The sequence below is a fragment of the Lygodium microphyllum genome, chromosome 2 (genome assembly GCF_053477565.2).
Source record: "Lygodium microphyllum isolate KBCC chromosome 2, Lygodium_microphyllum_v1.1.10, whole genome shotgun sequence".
Lineage (NCBI taxonomy): Eukaryota > Viridiplantae > Streptophyta > Polypodiopsida > Schizaeales > Lygodiaceae > Lygodium > Lygodium microphyllum.
This window is the reverse complement of record NC_141136.1, coordinates 99998177-100013031: the sequence shown is the minus strand read 5'-3', so window position 1 is coordinate 100013031 and position 14855 is coordinate 99998177. Positions and strand designations below refer to the sequence as shown.

At 41.5% G+C, this 14855-nt stretch overlaps 1 protein-coding gene across 6 annotated transcripts in view; it reads left to right on the top strand.

The window, feature by feature from the left end:
- The window catches only part of LOC148040078 (6-phosphogluconate dehydrogenase family protein), a 152324-nt gene that overhangs the window by 89020 nt on the left and 48449 nt on the right, over window positions 1–14855 (top strand). For 4 of the 6 annotated variants that reach the window (XM_087696586.1, XM_087696585.1, XM_087696590.1 and 1 more), the window contains exons 4-5: window positions 5963–6049; window positions 10510–10660. In XM_087696586.1, coding sequence (XP_087552712.1) covers window positions 5963–6049; window positions 10510–10660 — 238 coding nt within the window. The remainder of the gene's footprint in view (window positions 1–5962; window positions 6050–10509; window positions 10661–14855) is intronic. The other 2 variants (XM_087696587.1, XM_087696588.1) reach the window with 1 other exon arrangement.

Sequence of the window (14855 nt, the reverse complement as noted above, 5' to 3'; positions counted from 1 at the left end):
TTGTCTAGCCATATAAGCCTGCTCAGAGGCTATGACATCCACACCACTATTTCTTCTTGTTTGCTACTTCTCTAGAAGCAAACTAACTAATTGAAGAAAGGAAATAGGCTGTGGGGCTATCTTCATTGTGAGGTTTAGTGCAGTGTGGAAAGCCAAGTACGAAGGAGGTAATGAGTTCAATATAGTAGATATCAGATGTGCATCTGAATAGTACTCATTGGCATTCATAAGTTGCTCACGGAAGTGCTGAATTTTGTTTAAGTGATCCTGTATAGAATCACCCTTATCCATCTTCAATGTCTCAAGCTTTTTCTTTAAGAAATAGATGCAGGTCTCATTCTTACTAGCAAATATCCGCTCCAAAGTTAGCCAAGCTTCTTGTGAAGAAGCTGCCGAACGAATGCGGGGGATGATGGACTGCTGAACTGCCAATGCAATCAACAACAAAGCCTATGCATCCCGTGTATCCTATGCTTTTTGAGCTGTTGATCTTTGGGAAAGGGGCTGAAGTGGAACAGGCTGAATTTGCTGAGGTGCCCGTTGTCCATGTCCTCGTGGAGAAGTAGCAAGAGTCACAACTCTGGGCCTAACTTCTTCTCCACTGACATAATTCCAAAGATTTTTCGCAACAAGCACATTCTTCATCATGAAGGACCAAAGTGAGTAATTGTTACCATCCAATCTGTCCTCTTTGGATACATAGGTAAATATATCTCCCTGATTTGCCATGATAATCAATACCAAAAGAAGGCAGAGCAATGTCCAAGCTAGAATAACCTGGAAATCTTTAAAATTTCTAGAAATTACAGCAAATAGCTTGCTGCAATTAGTACACTGAGGTACACTGTGTCAAAACTGTTTGTAATACATGTAGCCCAAGGTGCATTCATTGTTCAGCAACATTGTATGAGCAGAACCCTCAAAAATTCTTGCCCCAAAATTGTCCAAAACAGTCTATTTTTGATTGAGACTGTAGTACATGTGCCAATGTCTTAAAAAAAACTCAAAAGCCCCAAAATTTCTGATAACTTTTGCCAAGAAATTTGCATCAACCGTGTCCCAAACACGTATTGAGAGTTCTGTGCCTACCCGGGCTTAAGCCTTGTTTCCAGAAGTGAATCTGGAATAAAAAAGTAAATTTTAAGAAAAAAATACCTCAGAAATGTCGTGTTGGAGGCAGTAGATGTAGAGAGAAGTGCAAATGGCTAGATGTAGTCGTGTGCAGCTGCCGTGGTGGCTCGGGCATTGCTGAGGTATGGCAAGGGCAAGTCACAGGCTTAGGCGGTATTGCATAGATGGATGGGAGCACGAGATGGGCTGCGGAGAGGGGTTGAAGATGTAGTGACTAGGTGGTGGCACAGGGCAGGAGTCGCATGAGGACGGGCAGCACTCCTAGATGAGTTGATGAGCAGTTGGCGTAGGCATCGCTTGGCGTTGTCAAGGACAGGAGGACCAAAGGCTGTGTGGCCCAGGTCGCTGGTTAGGGGCATCAGCAGGAGCAGATGCAGGCAGTGCTGAAGGGGCTTATGAAAGCACACCCAGGGCATCTTCTTCTGAAGTGACGCTGGCTAAGTGAGTGGGAGCAAGGCAACTCCAGAGCTGATAGTGGACAGGGGAAAGATCTGTACTGAACCGGGACTCCTAGAGGCTAAGCAAAGCTGATCTGTGCAGAGCCTCAGTTCTGATACCAAATGTGAGATGGAGAGAGGATCGAAGTTCAGCTTAGAGTGCAATAGACAGTGTGGAGAGTGGAGCATGAAACCCAATGCAATGGACTGAAAGAGTGTAATCTGAAAGGACAAAGTACAACCCTTAAACCTTAGGGTTGTAGGGGGTGTTCACACCCGAACACGATAAGTGCCCGTAAGTGTGTGACATAAGCACATACGAAATAAGACAATAAGTATGGGGGAAAAAACCTCTTGTACTGAGAGTAAAAAGTGCTTTAGTGTCCTACTGATCATTGACACTCCTCTGTGAGCATATGCGTAAGTGAAAGCCCAACATTTTCAGCAAGGGAATGCAAGCTGGAATGCCCCAAATTTGGGGCATTTTCAATAAAATGAATGCAGGCTGAAGTAGCACCAAATTTCGGCCATTTTTAGCAAACACATGCATGTTGAAAATTTGGCTGCAAATGTTTGCAATTTCATTGAACTTTACTCATTATTTGTCACTTCTATATAGATGGCAGTATTGACATCTATGAGATCTTCATCATCATCAGCAACTAGACAAAGTCAAAGCAGTACTTGGTCATGGTAGGATGAGGTAGATGCAAGGATGCAATTGAGAGGTGGAGGGGCTCGCCCTTGGAAATGCAAACTTTGCTCTTGTGCTTGCACTAGCGGGGCTAATAAAGTGAGAGGCCATCTTCTACATGTGGAGTGGAAAGAGGTGCGTTTTTGCACCAATGTATCAATTGAGAAAAGATAGGAGTTACTTGACTTTTTAGCCACTTCTATGGGGAATTCACATGCCAGAAGGACGCCAAACGTAGCAGTGGATCCAACAACATGGACTCCAAGGCTAGCAAGGCATGGTGCTTCATGTAGAAGACCACGAGGATTGGTAGCTATGCAGCCTTCTCGTGGGCCATCAGTGATAGCATTGTGGTGTTAGATAGAGTTTATTGCACACTTCATGGGAACCAAAGAAAAAAGAGGAAACAGATAAAATAGTGGCACACTTTTTCTACCATGACCATATTGCATTCAAATCAACGAGGTTACCTTATTTTTTAAATATGGTAACAAAGATTGCAAAGTATAGACCCACATATAAGTCCCCTTCATCAGAAACTATCAGGACTATATTGCTTTAGAAGGAGAAAATAGCCATAGAGATTGCAATAACAGATATTCGTAGTCAATGGGCAAGAAATGGAGTGACATTGATAGCAAATGGATGGAGTGACACACGGCATAGGTCCATACATGGTGTTGTCGCCTATTTTCGTGGGGATGTATACTTCATTGGTAGTCATGATGCTTCAGATACTAGAAAGAGTGCAGATGTATTGGTGTTTGAGTGATGCGAGGCAGTGCAGGCTATCGGGGCAGAAAATGTAGTGTAGTTTGTGGTAGATGGTGAATCTACAAACAGGGCAGCAGGAAACGTTTTAATGGCAATATATCCACATATCACCTTTAGTCCATGCATGGCGCATTGCTTGAATAACTTGTTGAAGAATATTGGGGACTTGCCATGGATTGCATCTCTTGTTGCAAAAGGCAACAAGATTGCCACATTTATATGTAATCGTCAGTACTTGCATGTTGAGTTTCGCAAGAGAAGTGACAAAGATTTTCTCAAATACTCAGAAGTACGATTTGCATATAACTTTATTATGCTTGGCCGATTGCACTATTGCAAAGGTGCAATTAGGAAGATATTTGCATATAACTTTATTATGCTTGGTCGATTGCACTATTGCAAAGGTGCAATTAGGGAGATATTTGCTAGTGATGAGTATGAAAATTAGATTGGGACTGCCAGTGCTACTGTTGTGTTATGTAATGCATGTGTCAGTAATAGAGATTTTTGGGATGAGGTGAATCGCACTAACCAAATGGTTGATCCTATCATGCACATGTTGAGGCTTGTAGAGATGGCATGGATCCATGCATTGGGAAGAGCTATGAAGGTATGGATCGCATGATTGAGAAGTTGGAGAGTTTGGAACCAAATGCAGATAGGTATTAGCAGATCAAGAAGTTATGCATCAATAGATGGAATGAGTATAGCTCTCCTATGCATGCTGCAACATATGTGCTTGATCTTGAGTTTCAAGGGAAGATGCAAGAAAGAGACCTTGAGGTGGTCAAAGCTTGGAACACATTGCTTACAAGTCTTTATCCTAGCTGTGAAATGCAACACAAAATTAAAAGTCAGCTCTTAGTGTATCAACAAACATTAGGAATGTTTGGTACAGAAGATGCTCTAGAGGATAGAATAAATATTGGGGTTGCTTTATGGTGGGAGGACTACGGGGCAAAAGCTCCAGAGTTGGAGAGTTTGACTATTCGTATTCTTAGCCAAATAATTAGCTCTTCTTGTTTAGAGCAACTATGAAGCTCATTCAATCATATTTACTCAGAAGAGAAATTGTCTAGGTACAATGAAGACAAATGATCTAGTTTATGTGAGCTCCAATCTTCGCTTTCTAGCTCGTACATCAGTTGCAAAGGATGATTTGCTAGAATGTCTCATTGGATTGCTTGTCTTCGTGTATTAAGATATTTAAGGTATATCTATCGACTAACTTATGGTACTGGTGTATGCTTGCAGGGGTATATTGATTTTGATTGGGCAAGAGATCTTGACACCCGGTGTTTCCATGGCTACTATCTCTATACCTTGGGCACGACACCTATCTCTTAGGCTAGCTATAAGCAGAAGACGGTGGCAGCTTCCACGGCTAAGGCAGTGTATTGGGCTCTTTTCGATGGTACCACAGAGGCAATCTATCTGAGAAACTTGGTAGCCGCATTTCAATTTCCTTGTGAGATGGCTACAATTGTCTACTACGACAACCAAAGTGTCATTGCCCTTGTGGCAATCCAAATATCACCCCCTCGGACATGGCACATGGTAGTGTACTTTTAGTTCACCAGAGAGTAGGTTGAGCTAGGTACTATTCGCTTAGAGCTTGGGCCTTCTAGTGATAATTTTGTAGATATTTTGACCAAGTCAGTCAATCGGTTCTACAGTACCTTCTACCATAGATCCGCTTGGGTGTATCCTCTATTTCTTGAGATTGATTGAAAGAGGATGCTTACCTTTTACTTTTTCTTCAGTTTGAGAGGGGGCAGTTTTCTTCTCTTGATAGTGATAGTGATTATGCTTACAATTTTTTACTCTCAAACATTTATTTATTTTGTATTGTACATTATAGATACTTATAACTTCATCTGCATTGTCAGGATGACATGATTGTAGAAGGATGCTTAGGTAAGTGAAGAATTCCCTTATGAGGACATTGTCCAAGTAGCACTGTTGCATCGCATTCTGCATGAGCATGAAAACTTGCATCTCCTTTTGCATTATCCCATGCATTGGCATTTTGTTCATGTATACATGTATTTGTGTGCGTTTATCTCTTTTCGGTCACCGTTGAAATGGTTGACTCATTCACCATACTTGTGGCATTGCACATGGATGTCTCTAAAGATAGTTTTTCCTATGCTTGCATGCTGGCGTTGCTTGTCTTGCTTGCTCCCATGTCGTCGTGCTTCTCTCCATATATTCTCCATATGATTGGTGCACACGCACTCTTAGGTAATCCCAAGGCACTTATCCTAGGAATGTGTTAGATTGTTTTGCTTGTTTTATGAAGGTAGTGGGGCTATCTATCCTTACATCATATACTTCGAGGCACAGTGACTTAATGAGATGAACACTGATTTGAAACTCTCACTTAATGCTAAATCTCGTGATAAACTAAAACAAAGCTCTAAAAAAAAGGAAAAAAATTAAAAAAACAATGAAATTCCATTGATGATTCCATTTGCCTTTGCAGAGTTTGGTAGGCCCTTGAGCAGTTGGCTAGCACTCATGGTCCGATACCCTAGCCTCTGTGGAGTGATCACTTGGGCTCTCTTGGTAAGATAACCGTCACCTTTGAAGTCTTGTTAGGTCACTGTGTAGTAGATGTGCATCCTTTGCCTGATGCCTTGGTTGCTTTGGGATGGGACGCCTTGGGATAAAAAAAACTAAACACAAGGGTTGATTTCTCATGACTCAGTTTTGGGGTTGAGGGGGTACTGAGTTAAAATTGCATTAGCCTATCTTCGAGAATCCCAAAACATGCTTAATTAATGAAAAAACCTACTTATTTTAAAAAAGAAACGCGATCCTAGAGAGTTACTGTGCCCCTTGTACCAAACCATAATTTGGATATCTTAAATTTTCTATAAATAGACATGCTGTCCACCACTCTCACTTAATCTTGTTTTTGCAGGCTTCAAGAGCCATATCCCTGCCGCCCACACCCCATTTGCGGAGGACATCATGGTTTGAGCTTCCCATTGTTGTTTGTAACCATCAGGTGCCTGATTTCAACCCTCGTCTCCATCAATGAGCTGTTACACCTGCAACCCTAAGTTGTCGCATGCGTCTAGGAGTCCATAATATATATTTGCTGTGTCTCTCTCCTCCAGCTATTGCCTACACTTTTTGCACAGCTGTCTATTGTCTCCAGCTGTTGTGTAGTTTTTCTCTCCTCAAATACCTGCGTATCCTATCTTTCTCTCATCATTAATAAACCTCTCTTAGCATGAATTGCAATGCTTGATTCTTTAAAATTTCTGTTGAGCATGTAAGCTTGATGTTGTGGGTGTGTGTGTGTATTTGTGTGAAAGCACTCCATGTGCTAAACATTGTATGGTGTGAGGACATGGATGCGAGGTGTATCTCTTGTCATTCCATGTCTGTACCAGATCCAACTTCTCTTGCTGCGTTTGCTATTGTTTGACACACAAAAGTTGCCTCGTTGCGTTTCAGGATCGTTCAGAGTACGACACACTCTCTAGCACATAACCTATGCCTTGATCCCAGAGATACGAGAGTTCAAGGTTCAGTATTCAGTGCATAGTGTGTTTGCTGCATAAAGACTGTATATTTAGTAGTCATTCACTTCATCATTACTTGTGTTCAATCTTTGAGTTACCCTAACAATAATTGTGTTCTATGCTATGAGTTTGTGCTTTCTTGTATGATTGATTTTGTGTTTACAACATTTCTATACAGATGCACCTACTTCATTCCAACTTTGAAAAACAAAACTTGGCGGAGAACTAAGGAAGGAAAATTTGAGTTTAGTTGATACACACTTCCTCTTGTGTTTACATAAAAGGATCTATCCTATTTAGGACTTAAGCTCTTATGAATAGATTGAAGGATATCTTCTTGAATATCACCAACATCTTGCATAGAAGTAAACACTTGTGTACTTGAGGTTGGAGTGGAAGGAGGGGAAGTAAATGAATGTTTGTACTCCATGTCTATCTCGACTGTCTCCAGTGGGATAGCCAATCCCATATAGAGATTTTGTCCTTCATACAAAATCATTAGACTTGTATGTAGAATCTAAGGGTGAACAGGTAATGTTACCTTACAGTTGTTGTTTGGCTCGATGCATGAGGATCAAATCATACTCCATTTGTGAGATCTCATAGGGTCTATAGATACCATGATAGTCACATGTCTCTCTAGTGTTGGAACCACTTGGGCTAGTTGTGAAGCATACTTCACCTTGGTTCTCAGCATAGGATGTTTTGGATATTGAAGTGATGAAGTGGTGTTTGAAGTCATCATCCATTTCATGTTCGTGTTTTTGATGACAAGCTTTCCAATCAAAAGCCTAGGTCTCTTCAATGAGTACATAGCTCTAATACTATGTTATATTGACAAGTAATGGGCAGGATGGGGACTTGGGATATTGGGACATTGTCCCCTTGATGGTTGTGTAATGGGATGCATCACATCCATAAGTGATAGGTCAAAAATGATGTCACAATGTGATGGGATGAGGATGCGTTATGGGATGGGACGTGATGTGGGCAAATCTAGTGCTGTCACTGACTTGCATATCATGTTCAAACTGCCCATGTAACACGTCCATCGTCCAACTTGCTACATGTTTGACTTGCAAAGGACTCATTATCGACCTGAAAAGGACTGACTGTAGGCTCCCTTTTCTATGTATAATATATTATAAATACCACCTTTGCAAATTGCTGCACCACAATGCATTCACTATTCACTGTTCAATGACCAGCCTCCCTTTCATTGTTTATTGCTCTATCCATAGCTGCCAACGAACTTGTGTCCTTCTTCCATGCCCATCTTGAGTCTCAAGTCTCCACAAGACATGCATGTTCGAACCCCCCTGCGGCTGCTGGGTCTCTCTTAGAGTCTCATTCTAAACAAAGTTAATATTACAAATTTCATAGTTTTTGAGTTTTTTGAAATTTTAAATGCCATCCGAGTCCAGTGTCCCATATCCCCTATTTTCAATTGTCCCCATCATGTTCCTATCCCTGTCATCGTCCTTGTCCCTTGTTACTTATGACTATGTATGATGTAAATAAATTCTTGTCTATAGATAAGAAACACGATCATACAACAAAGCACAAACTAATAAAGTAGCTCAATAGGGTTAGGGTAGCTCAGAGACAATAGCCATAGAAGACAAATGAATAATAATTAATAAATACACAGAAGCTGGAGGGTGTGCTATGCTCTAATGGATCCCAAAATGCAGCAGGCAGCCTTTGGATGTGATCAGCATCAGCAAACACAGATATGGAGAGTCAGTATCAGGCTAAACACGCAATGGCAGCTCCGAGCAAGTTGGAGATGATCTATAGGATGAAGATGACAGCAATTTGCTGCAAAGTGAACACAGCTGTTTGGGGCCTCTCTGAGAGTAGATGGTTAGGAACAGTTCGAACTGGCTGGAAAGCTTCAGGCTGATCACTGCCACGAATTGAGGTATCCACCATGGAGGGGTATAGACGACAATGGAGAAGTTGGCACCAGTAAATGGAGGACCTGAAAAATACGAGATGGGATTGAGTGATGGGGAGCTATCTATTTATAGATGAGTGGATCCTCCCAAATTAGGGTTTTGGCTTATGGGACATAGATGCTCTCTAGGACTTTATACCATCTAATAAAACTTTACTTAATTTGAGATTTGGGGCTATGATTAAGAACAAATGAGTTTATAATGCATTTTTTAGCTCAATAGTTGGCTGGTCCTTCCTTCGACAATTAATGTCTACCGTGGGTTTTGGTCCTAGAATGATATCTCTCATAGATATCATCAGCATTGATGTAGTGGTACGCATTGTGCTTAATGGGGGAGTGACTGATGAGATTGCTCTTTCTTGCTCCCTTGGTCAGGGATGTCGCCTTAGTCCCTTGCATTGGTGACAAATCCGATGTTCCCCTTGCAAGATAAGTTAGCTATTTATGGTGAGATCATTGGACTAGCTATTCCAAGCGGAGCAAAAATTTTGGGGCCGTCTCTCACGGATGATTCATTTATGTTTCTTAAGGCTGAGAGGTCCAATTTGGATAGGGCAATGACTAGTTGAAGCCTATTTGGTCTTGCCTTGGGCCTACATATCAATGCATAGAAATCTGCCCTGACCAGTTGTATAGAGAGTATTTGAACGATTTGGGTTGGTAGGAGGGCATTGTTCCTCGAGGAGAGAGAACTCCACACTTGGGTTATCCCATTGGGGTGGATGTGGCTCCTTGTACTTTGCTTAACTTGATGTCTTTACGTATTCATCTTAAGTCTATGTATTGGAAATCCCAGGGTCTCTACATGTGTGACTGAAATTTGCACAAACAATTAGGATCAGCATGACCTCTTATTTCTTGTCTTTGTTTCCTTGGATGCAAAAGTCATTGCAAGAACTAGTGCAGCCCATCTGCTTTATGCTCTGGAAGAAGCAAGGAAATTGACTGGTCAAGTGTGGGTATCTTGGCAACATGTTACTATGCCAAAAGGGTTAAATGATGTTGCCTTGTTGAATGTCAAAATTCATGTGGTGGCCTTGTGTTTTGCAGTCTTGCAATCCTTATGTGCTCACATGCAAAAGAAGAATCACTGATGATGTGTGGTGTACAAATGATGCCCTGTAAATGGACAAAACTTGGATGCCACTTGAGGTGTACCAGTATGCCAAAAACAGGGTACCCAAAGACTAAATGGTGCACATGTCCTCAACACAACAGTTCCTTCTGTCTCTCTCTTGAGCCAATAAGAAAATGTATTGGACAGCAATGTAGAATGCATGGAAGCAGAGCTAAGAATGTAAGACTGCTGGTTAGAGGCTGCAAGGGTGTTCTGTGTCTATAATTGATGAGGAAGAGTCTGGGGGTTGATTATTTTTTGCAAGCATGGAGATTTAATGTTGTCTCACCTCAAGTTTTGCATGTGAGGTTGCTCAAGGTGCACGTTGTAATTGCAAATTGCAGGGATTCTCTGTGTACAATTTAGTGTCGGATTTTGTGAAGTCTAAGGAGACAAGCTAATCTTTCCCCAGGACGTACACATGCTGGTAGAGAGTATATTGATTGAGGAAAGGGCATGACATTCTTCAGAATGAAGAATCTGAAGTCAGAATTTTATTAGATGAAAGATATAACTTGGAGAAGTACCTTGTGAGGCTAACAATGCACGAGTATGTACTACAGCGTTCCAGAAGTTTCAAGGTTTCTCTGCCTGCATAGCTTTTAAGTTCTAAGTCATATGATGTTTTGTTTACACAAGCCATGTGAGACTGGGCAACACCAGGATGAACAACCTATGAGTTGCTCCAGTTGGTCCGTCTTAAAACTTATCTTCAGATAAAATTGAGTGCTTCATATGGTTATTCTTCAAGTTCTTATGTAAGCAGAACTTCTGTAATTTTGGAATATAAACTGTGTGTCATAAACCTTTTCTAGGACGGTCAAATATTTTATGGGTCATATAGCAATGGCTTGCAGGTACGTGATGTATACCTGGGCCGGAATGGGTTGCTCGCAAAGCAGGCTGGAGTTCAACCAGCCTTGCTGATCGATGGATCTACAGTTGACCTGCAAACTACTCGGACAATTGTCTCATTTGCGGAGCAATGTTCTCTGTCAGAAACATCTAGTAAGAGTGCATACTTCTGGTAATGAGATGACAGTAAATAAGAATGACTTTTGATTGCCATGTGAGATGATGTATGTGTTTTGACAAGTGTTTTGTAAAACTGGTGTAATAGTCGTAACATCACATGAAGATAGAAACATGTTTTGAAGGTGATGTTTCGATAGCTCTAGGCCACTTTGTTCTTATGGCTGGAAGCCCACAGGGGAACTCAGCTTGTGAGGATATCTTCTGCTAGTTGGCTTGGCTATTCCCTGTAACTTCACTTGAAACCATCTTCTCTTGCTAAACAAGGGCAAAATGAGCAATAAGAGATCTTGTCATCTTAAGAGCAGCAGCCAGCCACCTTGCTGTAACCTCTCAGCTGCAAAACATGCCAGTGTAAGCCACCAAGAAAGCAGCACCAGCAACTTCAAAGCTACAAAATACAGCAGAAGCACACCGAAAATAAAGCTCTTAGGGATTTGCCAGTTGAATAATTCGAGAACAATCTTCCAAATAGGAAGAGGACAGCCACAGAAGCTCACAATGTAAGCTGAAAGTAGTATTGTTAGAAACTGAGGAGAACATTAGACTAAGCAAAATACTCTTGTACAAGGGAGCAAGAAGTGCAACCAAGGTGCTTATGCCAGGTTCACTGAAGAGTATGTATGATGAGGTTTGCCAGGTCAGCAAACAATTAAGGATTTGCCAGGTTAGCAAATGATTGTTACTAGCCAGGTTGCAAATAAATACTCAGCTATGCAATTTGGGGCTACAACACATGAATCAGCCATGAAAAATGCAAGAACAATCTTCGAAATGGGAACAATCTTCGAAATGGGAAGAGGGCAGCCACAGAAGGTCACAGCCTAAGCTGAAAGTAGTATTGTTAGAACCTGAGAAGAACAGTAGACTGAGCATATACTGTTGCACAAGGGAGCAAGATGCGCAACCAAGGAGCTTAGGCTAGGTGCACTCAAGAGTATGTACAATGAGATTCCTCTATGTAGACAAAAATTCACCACAACTCATGAATCAAACTAATTTTAGACATGCTAGCCAAGTGCCAGGGTCATGGAAGAAATATCCACTTTGCCAAAGTAAAATCCTAAGACAATCTAATGCCCACCCAAACCCTAGATCTCCTCACATGTGGATATGCCTTGCAAACATTACTTTGTTAGCAAAGACTTGAAAAATCTGCTCTAGGTAATAGAGCGAGTTTTCTTATGAACAAATTCGAAGAAATGACATGATGTAGTTGAAAATTGTGAGAACCAATGCTTCAATGCCTAGACGAAAGCTATGTCTTTGATTTTTGATATTCCACAATTTCTTGCTTCTTATTTGGTGGCAAAAATGAATGGTGTTCAAAAGCAAAACTTTTCCACGGACGAGTCCTAGAAATTTCTAATTTTACAAAACAGCACAAACACACTTTTAAGTAGAAAACACTAAGATGAAGCAAATTGACTCTCCTCTCAAACCATGAAAGAAAGAAGTACATATTGTCTGTTTGCATTGATCCATGAGTTGCATTGATAGATGTGTTCTTGCCCTTATCCTTGGACTTTGAGAGTGCGCAATAGAAGTGGAAGCAATAAATACAGGGCAGGGCAATGGAAATCCGTAATGGAAGCACAAGAGTTTCAACAGGCTAACTAGCACTCGGATTACCAACCACAATGCCTCCAATATCCCTCTCTGCAAGGAGTGACTAATGTATAGGCAACAGTGGAACCAGAAAGGGCAGCAGGTCGGCCAGCTTGGAGAGGCCGAGAGGATAAGGTTGGCCAGTGTGAATGCAGCCACCCACTGCTGCCTAAGGATAAATACAACCCACTGAAATGCACAATAAAATGCCTAGTTAAGACTCAAGAGTACCCAAGCCCATGATATGTGGATAGCTAACACTCATTCATATCATGGGTGATCAGTACAATAAAATAAACAATGATGATAGAATACACGTGCCTAGAAACAACCACCATGTTCCACACCACAAGAAGTCTGCCAAAAACTTGTAGCACCATAATATTCAAACAAGGACAATAGATAGGACCATGGATACCGAAGCCTTGGGTGATTAAGCCCTAAGGTGTCTTGTAGACGACACTGATGTTGAAAGTCAATCATACTCAAATCCCAATGATAGAAAGGTGAGGCACAATCTAGTGGCATGTACTGCATGACCGAGTTTCTTTTCAAGCCGATAGTTGTCCTCTGAGTTCCATTGCTTCTAGGCCCTTAGCTGCCATGCTTCTCACCGAGCAACTTTAGCATTTTCACTTAGGATATCTTGGATATGACTCTCTTTATGAGTTGTCACGTCAACAGATAGTTGATGGCCTTTCCCGCTTGAAGCTATTGCAAGATGTCTGTAAAGCTTGTCGACTCGGAAAATAGTACTGTACTCCATTCCCTCAGCAATCTACACATCGTGCTGAGGTGCCTCTTAGATCGATTCATGCTGATCTTTGTGGGCCGACATCCACCACCCCCTTGAATGGGGCATTGTATTTCTTTTTGATTGTAGATGATCATTCTCATCACATATGGGTGTACTTTCTCAAGCATAAGTTCGTGATGCCTTCATATATTTTTATGCTTGGGTACTGCTAGTACATAATTAGACTAGTTGTTGTGTGGAATGCATGAGGAGTGACAGTGGGGTTGAGTTCATCTCCCATAATTTTTCTGAGTTTCTATAGAGTATGGTATTTCATGCCAGCTCACCTTTGCCAAATTCCCTTCATAGAATGGAGTCGTAGAGGGTAGGAACCGGACCATCATGAACATGGTACGCTCTATGCTATTCGGAGCAAAGCTCCCTCAGCACCTTTGGGTTGAGATCGTTAACACTTCCATATACATCCTCAACGGGTGTCCGGTTGCGGTTGTTTCTTAGAGGACTCCGTACAAGGCATTCTTTGGCTCTCGACCTATAGTTTCCCACTTGAGAGTCTTTGGGAGTCATGCTTACTCGCATACCCTTGATGACAAAACAGGTAGGCTCATTGCTCTAGCTAATCTCTTGATCTTTATACAATACTCCTCTGAAGTGAAAGCGTATTGTTTGTTCTATCCTTGGACAAACAAGGTGATTGTTAGGAGAGAGAGAGTGTTTGATGAGAGGGACATTGTGCAGTCTTTTGTACCAGATTTTGTGCCCCTTTCCTCACATTGTTCCTTCGGAGATAGTATCTTTTGAGCCGGGTTTACTTTTCGCTCCTAATCCACCCTTAAATTCTTCACCTCCCAAGCCCCCTTCATGAGACTTGTTACATTGTTAGTACCAATAGACTATGCGGGATTTAGGAATCCTTCCAGTAGATTCCACATAAAAGGGCCTTAGAAGATCTACTCGGCTTGCACCTTAGGCTTCATTTGCATCGCTGTTTATTGTTGATTACATAGCGCATTTTGAGCTGAATAGTTCGCAGGAGGCTCTTTAATATCCCCAATGGCGAGAAGCCATGGAAAAGGAGCTAGAGAGCATTGACCAAAATGAGACTTGGACCTTGGTGGATAGTCTAAGCCACAAGAAAGTCATCAAGACAAAGTGGATTTTTAGGACAGCTAAAAGCTGATGGGACTTTAGACAAGAACAAGGATTGCTTTGTGGTGCAAGGGTTTTGACAGAAGTAAAGTATTGACTATGAAGAGACTTTTGCTCCTACTGTATGGTTGACATCCTTTCATTTGTTGGTTGTGCTAGCTGCTCACCACTGTTGGCCGATCTATTAGATGGACATCCAAAGTGCCTTTTTGAATGGTTATTTAGAGGATAAAGTCTATACGGAGCACCCTCACGGATTTTGTTCTACTGATCGAAAAGATAAGATCTTTTGCTTGTTGCAGAAAGCTCTTTATGGGCTGAAGCAACCACCGTTGTCTTGGTTCTAGAGGATGGATGTGTTCGTAAGGACTCACTGATACCATTCTATCCCTTATGACCCGAATTTATATGTCCGTACTACTTTAGAGGGGGTCAGCTATATCTTGCTATATATAAATGATTTACTTATCACGGGCTCTGATTTTGTTGCTATAGCAAACACAAAGGTCCAACTTTGTTCTACTTTTGAGATGATAGACCTTGGTTTGTTGTCTTATTTTTTGGGGATAAACAATGGGATCAAGAGGCGCAGCCACAGGCCATGTTTGATCCACTGTGCAATACTGGCCCACTAACTAAAGAGCATACTTCTACTAT